This window comes from Orycteropus afer, unplaced genomic scaffold, assembly GCF_000298275.1.
Source record: "Orycteropus afer afer isolate SDZICR_OR568_19922 unplaced genomic scaffold, OryAfe1.0 scaffold00650, whole genome shotgun sequence".
NCBI classification, from domain to species: domain Eukaryota; kingdom Metazoa; phylum Chordata; class Mammalia; order Tubulidentata; family Orycteropodidae; genus Orycteropus; species Orycteropus afer.
In genome coordinates, this window is record NW_006922237.1 from 286,285 (window position 1) to 294,226 (window position 7,942).

Below are 7,942 nucleotides of genomic sequence, written 5' to 3' on the forward strand. Positions count from 1 at the left end.
GTCTAATATTGAAATGGCATATCAAAATTTACCTGGAAATGAATGTTTTGTGTTTTACATATTCATCTTATCGCTCATGGTAAATGTTCACTTGGAATTTTTCACAATTGCAGTTAATTATTTGGTCATTTATTGTTGTTATTTGTCTGGTCTAATTAACTACATTCTGTGCATGGATAGAGATGATATATATTATGTTTATTGCTGTGCTCCTTACACAGAGTGGAGGGAGTGAATCATTGAGATTTTGTATAAGTATTAAAAAAAAAAAAAAACCTTAATGCCATGATGCTGAAAATAAATCAATAATTATAAAAATTCTAGTCTTTTAACCTCTCTCACTAAATTACCTACCTCTCAGAAACCATGGGACATGAAAACATTACAGAATTTATCCTCTTGGGGCTTTTTAGTGATCAAGATGCAAAAACTGCCTGCTTCGTGCTGTTCTCTCTTTGCTATCTTGCCATTCTCTCAGGAAATCTGCTCATTCTTCTGACCATCAAGGGCAGCCATCTCAGGGAGCAGCCCATGTACTTTTTCCTAAGCTACCTGTCCTTCATGGATGTCTGTTTTACCTCCACTGTGGCCCCTAAACTCATCACAGACTTGCTGATCCAGCAGAAGACCATCTCCTACAACAGTTGCATGGCCCAGATGTTTTATGCCCACTTCTTTGGCGCCACTGAGATTTTCATTTTGGTGGCCATGGCCTATGACCGCTACGCAGCCATCTGCAGACCTCTTCAATACATGGTCATAATGAGCAGACAGGTGTGCTATGTTCTGGTGATGGCCTCTGTAACTGGAGCATTTATCCATTCCATCCTCCATGTACTGATTATCATGGAACTTCCTTTCTGTGGTCCTAATCAGATAGACCATTATTTCTGTGATGTTTTCCCTTTGCTAAAGTTGGCCTGTACTGACACTAGGCTGTTAGAAATTGTAATCATCACCACCACAGGAACAATGTCCATTTTGACCTTTGTTGCCTTGGTGATTTCTTACATCATAATCTTGTCCACCCTGAGGACCCGCTCTTCTGAGGGCCGCCGCAAAGCGCTCTCCACCTGCGGTTCACACATCACTGTGGTGTTCATGTTCTTCTTACCCCTCATCTTCACCTATGTTCCCACAGCTGATTCTGTCAGTGATGGCAAGGTGTTTGCCCTATTTTACACTATGATTGCTCCCATGTTCAATCCTTTCATCTACACACTGAGAAACACAGACATGAAGAATGCCATGAGGAAAGTATGGTGCCGAGACAAACTGTCTGAAGGGAAATGATACCTTTATATTGAGCCTTTTGCCTAATCTTGTTCTTGCTACCACGTCATTAATGTTGACCAATACAGCGTGTAATCAGACCAATAAGCCTCAGATGTATTTTCATGGTTTTCCATAATGAAATAAATTAATTTCTTCATCTGGAAAATGAGAAAGGCTGCTACTTATTTTAGTCAGTGAAGGTTTCAATCAAAGTCACATCTTCCCATTTATGACAGTATGGTTATAAAGCTGTTACAAAACATGAAAATGTTGTGATAATAACTATATGGAATAAAATCCTATTGCTGATCTGCCTTGTCCCACCAAACTGTGGAAAATCTGAGTTTTCATCAGTCTTAGAAGGTAAGTTCCCTCCAAGGACCCAAGAGAAGACTCTCTGAGCACATATGGTAGAGGCTAACTTTGAGAAAGCTTTGTAAACAGGGGTAAGCTTATAAAGCCACCAGCGGATGCTTCAGTACTTTTTCATGTTCCCCTATTCAGCCTTTGGCAGTCATGAACCTGGCAAATTATATCTCCTTAGGGAATTAGCATATGCAATATCAATGCTTATTTCCCAATCTGCAAATATTTATTGCAAAGGAATAAAGGAAAAAGTATTGTGAAAAAAATAATATAAAGTAGATAACACTTACTTATTCCACAAATTCTCACTGCTGTCAAGTTGTTCCCGACTCACAGTGACCCCTCTTTGGGTTTCCGAGGCAGTATCTCTAAGGAAGTATATAGCCTAGTCTTCCTTCTGAGGTTGTCTAAATTCAGTTACATTTTAGCTCCCTTGGTGGTGTTTATGAGAGTAGATGGGGAAATATATGCAAAAGTAAGCTTTTCGGAATCATTGCCTTACACATTTCTTCACCCCTAATAACATCAAATATCACCTAGTCCCATTGTTTCCAAATTCAAATTCCCTGACTACATAAATTTACCAGAGGTTGTTGTTTAAGGTGTAGATTTTTACATACTACTTAACCCTGGCCTACTGAATAAGTATCTCTTGGAATAGATTCTGTTTTCTGTTTGAAAATCTCTCAAGGTGATTTCAATGAACAGACATACTTGAGAAGCACCCATCTAGTACTCACGTTAAAATTGAGGAAATCAAGACCTGTAGAGACCCAGTGAGTATATGTCCAATCTGCAACAATCACCATGGACTTACTTGGTCCCAGGACAAGGGTTTCTGGATTATAAATTCTAACTCAGATGTCCTGTTGGTTTTTGACCTTTCCTCTCTTTAATTGTGTGATTGCTTCCAGAACAGCAAGCATTTTTAAGCACTAACTATATACAGTCTTAATGTGAGACACATTTGTACACACACACATACACACACACACACATCCTCTGGAACCATAAACAGGCATAAGGGATACACATAATATACTTCTTAATACCTGGATAATCTGAATTGCAGAATGGACATGAAACAAGAGATAATCAGTGATATGTCCCCCTGCAACAGAAAAAAATTCCAGGTTGCATCCCAAGGTAGAGCAGAATGGTAATACCAAGACATAAGCAAGACATATTTTTACCACAGTGAGTCTCTGTGGAATCATGGATGGATATCTGGTTAGTCAAGCCAAGGAAGTAGTGGAAAATGACCGACACCATTTAGTAAAATTGTATGGCCAAACATGGAGGAAATAGTAAATAATAAAAATAGTGTTTACCCTCTAGATTCAATCACTGTCATCTATCAAAAAGTAACTTTGTTTTCATCCCATTTTTTTCAGCTTTTTCTGGTAGTCATTTCACATGAACAGGGTCTTCAGGTATAGGTAAGAGTCACTCAACATCAGCATACTCATAGGATATTATAATTAAAAGATGGTCAAGGTCAAACATTCTTATCATTTGGACAAAGGAAATGAGACCTATAGAAAAGAAACACTTTTTTTTTTTGTTCCCAAAACAAGAGGATGAGAACATGTCTTTTGTCTTTTAAGCTTTTTTTTTTTTTTAATTATCTGCATACTTCCCATCCCAATTCAAGTTTTCTGGGTTTAGTTTTCCTGTGAATCTATATTTTGGGGGGGACTTATAGATCCTTGCCAGTTTCCATGTACACACTTTGCCATTCAGCAAAGGATATTGAGTGCTTATTATGTAACAATCACAGTTCTAAACACAATAGGTAGACTTTCAATTTTAAAGAAAATAAGAAAGAATGAGGAGGAGGAAACAACGTTTATTTCTTCCAACAACTGTGCAAGGTTGGTATTACTGTCTTCATTGTACAGATGCATCAATCAAGACTAAAAAAAAAAGTAAATATACCCCCTTAATGTATCTTCACTTCAAGTTATTTCTCATTAGGCTCCCAGAAAATCTTTTTTTGCCACAGTTTCTTCATTGCATTTTTTACTTCTGCATTTCTCAGTGTATAAATCAGGGGATTTAACATGGGGGTGATAATGGTATAAAATACAGCCACCATCTTATCCTCAGCAAAAGTAGTATCAGGGCGCATGTACATGAAAGTACAGGGACCAAAAAACATGATGACGACAGCAACGTGGGAGCCACAAGTGGAGAGAGCTTTGCGCCTGCCTTCTGCTGACTGCTTTCTCAGGGACACCAGGATGACAGTGTAGGAGATTAATAAGATAACAAAGCCTCCCAGAGCAACAGTACCACTGTTGGCTGTCACAGCAATGCCAACAACATATGTGTCTGTGCAGGCCAGTTTCAGCATAGGGTGGACATCACAAAAGTAGTGATCAATCACATTGGGTCCACAAAAGGGGAGCTGGACCACCAAGGCCATCTGGATAATAGAGTGTAAAAACCCACCTACCCAGGCCCCCAGCATTATCTTATTGCATCTGTCCCGGTCCATGATGGTCATGTAGCGTAGGGGTTTACAGATGGCTACATACCGATCATAGGCCATTATGACAAGGATTAATATCTCAGTACAACCAAAGAAATGTGCCCCAAAGAGTTGTAAAACACACCCCACATAGGAGATAGTTTTACTCTTGGCTAATAGGTCAACAATCATCTTGGGAGCTATAATTGAAGAGTAACAAATGTCCACAAAAGACAAATAGTTGAGAAAAAAATACATAGGAGACTTGAAAAGATTGCCCACGTGCACTGTCAGCATGATCAGAAGGTTTCCCAGAAAACTAGCCATGTAGAAGAAAGAAAACAGCCCGAAACACACTTCTTCCACCTTTGGGTTCTGAGAAATACCCAAGAAAATGAACACAGTTACATTATTTATTTTTTCCATGGAATTTTTCCAGCAGGCCAACTTCTCAAGAGACAATTCTATTGTCTAAAAAAATAAATAAATAAACAGGACCAAAGCGTTATTTCTTTTTTAAAGCAAAGTGGATTATCACAGTATATGAATATGGAAAACAGGTACTTACTGCTGTTTGGATACATGGTTAGAGGAATTGAAGTGGATACATTCTGATCATCCTCCTTCATACAACAGTCCATTCATTCACTTCAGATCAGGGAACAGAGTCCAGAGATCAAACGAATCCCCTAAGTCAGCCCTCAAGCCAAGAATTAAAGCTCTCTTGTCATTTTTTAAGACTTAGTTATTTGTTTGTTTTTAAACATTTGCTTGGTTCTTATTTTGCATAGCACTAAAACTGACTTTGAATCAACTTCTGTGATTCGGTCCCTGGGTGGTGCCTTTGATTAACATGCTTAGCTGCCAACCAGGTGGTGGGAGGTTCAAGTCTCCCAGAAGAACGTTGGAAGAAAAGCCTGGAAATCTACTTTAAAAACAAAACAAAACAAAACAAAAAAATCAGCTGTTGAAAACCCTTAACTAATAAAAAATATCTGCCTTGAGCATAATGTTCTTTTAAGAACAATGGCATCAAATTGACTACAGCCACTCAAAAGATTAAATAGGAATTTTGGGTCAGTGAGTTTATGTCAATGTGGGAGGAATAACTCAGAAAAGGAGAGTGAGAACGGTTGCAAAATTCAAACACTGTAATCAATATTACTGAATTGGACATGGAAAAACTACTGGATTAATGTATGTTTTGTTGTGTGTATTCTCAACAACAAAATAAATCAAAACAAAACAAAACAATAAAACCCTATGGAGCACAGTTATATAATGACACCCACGATGTTACCATAAGTTGTAATCAACTTTATTGAAACAGGTTAGTCTGTTTTTGATGACATAGTAACATTTGCTTATCTTTCTTTCACATATTGTGTATATCTGTTTGACACAGGAATGAAGACCTACACCTACAATTTTCCTTCTGAATATGGACATGTCTATATATCACATTCACCAGTGTGCTCAAGTAGTAGATGCTGTGATCTCAGCAGGTTCTCCTACTTAAGAAACTTGGATCTTTATGTGCATATGGTTAAGCTCCCTACTTGACCTGAAGCTCTTTACAGTCAGGCTGTGATGTGGCATCTTAGAAAGAGGAGTAAAATAATACCACCCTGACTTTTAGATAACAGTGCTCTTGTTGCTGCTGTTGTTAGGTGCCCTTAAGGCAATTTTCAACTCTTGTGATACCTTGTGCTGAGTGTGTTCAAACTGAATACTGTTGTAACCTTGGATAACTTCCTTAAATGTTACAGTGCTTCTGTTTCCCTATTTGTGAAATGACAAAGTCCAATTTTCTATGCTGTCTATCATTCTAAGAGTTATTTCTACCATGAAATGAAATCATTCTGTCAGCTTAGAGGAGCACATGACTCACTTGTAGGGAGGAAAGCATAAGAGCAAATAAAGCAATAAAATAAACATACTGGACACAAAGCCAAACCTATTTGAAATGAGAAGAGGTAAAGTGAATTCTCAACTAATTTCACCTTCAAACTCAGAGTATTTGAGGATTTCCCAGGCTTTAATTTGCCTTGATATTTCAGTCATTCGTCTGTTGACCAGTAGGGGTGGGGAGTCCAGGGTGGGGGAATAACCTTGGCCTTTCATTTCACCACACCTTCATGTATTCTTCTAAACCTTCAACTTTCACAATAATTTATATTAGTTCTCCCTATATCGGTGCCAAGATTAAATATTTATGGAACAGTTCATCACAGAAAGAGAATTGAAAGGAGTATAGGAAAAGCATGATAGTGAACTTGAATTATACTTTAGTAGTGAAATTTCAGGGTCACTAGAGTGTAGTGTGCGAATGAATATGTGTGATAGTTTTTATGGTACTTACACAAATCAAGCCATATAATTGAATGATTCCTCTAACTGCAAGTGAGGCTGGGTTTACTCACTATTTTAGCTAATCATTAAGAATTTGACTACCTGAATGAGGTCACATCTCCTCAAGGTCCCTGTTAAGTTTAGTGCCTGCAGCACTTGGTTAACTCTGCGCTCTCAGCTATTCCTTTGTAGAAACATTGTACCCGGCATGCCCACTTTTAGGAAACTGGGGCTGTGTCCTCATGTGTACGAATAAAGTTGGAGGAGTCATTAGAGGTGTGCCCTCTCTTGTGCATTACAAAATAATCATAATCATCACCATCATCGTTATATAATTCAGATTTAGAGCTTGAGGACATCCCTCTGGTTTCACATGTTGGAGAGTCTATGGTTTTTCCTTCTATTAAAAGCTAATAATAATGGCTATTCTTCCTGCCACAGCCTGGTTTAAGGGAGCTCAAATTATAGAGTTTCGACAACTCTGAATCATGTTATTTGCCATTTACAGAGCAAAAAATGAGCATCTAGGTACAGGCTGAATTGTGTAGCCATTGTCAATAGCACAAATCATAGAGAGTCCTACTTTGTCCTTGGAACAATACCCATCATGGAGCATTCCTCTTTCTTGTTCCTGTGCATTTCAAACATGATAACCTCTCCTCATTTCCTTTTGAAATGATAAAGCCTTCCACTGGTTATTTCTTATTTCCTAATCATGCTACCGTATCACAGTCATGAATATATACACTTTATTATCTTATTTTTATTATTTTAATAATTTAATTCTCCCCTAACTTCTGCGAACAGTCTCTTGCACATACATTAAAGATGCTCAAAATAGAGGAATTTGATTGAATTTTCATTTTCCATAAACATTCTATTATAGATATTATAGATAAAGAAGAAAAAAAATCTCACCAGTATTTTCCAAGGCTTGTGTTTTCCTTTATTTTTCTGTCTCTTCTTGAGATTATTTGAGAGCAGCTGACCAAAATATAGAAGGCTACGTTGGGAAATGCCTTGTGAAAAAATTGTGACAGAGAGTCTCTGACTGCAGAAGTTTTACCACTGGTAGAATCCAGTCTTCATTGCTCCTAGTTCTGTCTCTCACTTAATGAAATCTGCCATTGCATAGCATCTTTTGTAACAAATTCTCTTTTCTCTACCTATAAAACCTGTTTCAAAAGAGTGATACAAAACGTTAATGACCTCTGGGAAAGCCTTTTCCCCAAAGTCTTCCTCCATAGTCAGAGCTGCAGCTGGAGTCTTACATTGAGTCCAACAATGAGATTTAATTTCCAGATATTTTTTCACTCCCTAAAAAACACATTAAAAAAGTCTCATTGCTAAATTGAAACCCAATCAATTTCCATTGATTTTCTAGCTTTCAGGGTTAACTTGCTCTTCTTGGTTCACGGCCCTCTTTCTTCATAATCAAAAGCAGGAGTGTAATACCATCAGATCTCTCACTGATCC

The 7,942-nt window shown here is 37.8% G+C and overlaps 2 protein-coding genes across 2 annotated transcripts; one reads left to right on the plus strand and one right to left on the minus strand.

The window, feature by feature from the left end:
- Positions 1 to 366: 366 nt before the first annotated feature.
- On the plus strand, positions 367 to 1,293 carry LOC103210747 (olfactory receptor 4P4-like). Its single transcript, XM_007956661.1, has one exon. It carries the CDS (start codon positions 367 to 369, stop codon positions 1,291 to 1,293), a length of 927 nt encoding a protein of 308 aa, XP_007954852.1.
- A 2,311-nt stretch (positions 1,294 to 3,604) lies between these two features.
- On the minus strand, positions 3,605 to 4,540 carry LOC103210767 (olfactory receptor 4S2-like). Its single transcript, XM_007956680.1, has one exon. The coding sequence runs from the start codon at positions 4,538 to 4,540 to the stop codon at positions 3,605 to 3,607; it is 936 nt and encodes a 311-aa protein (XP_007954871.1).
- Positions 4,541 to 7,942: the final 3,402 nt, after the last annotated feature.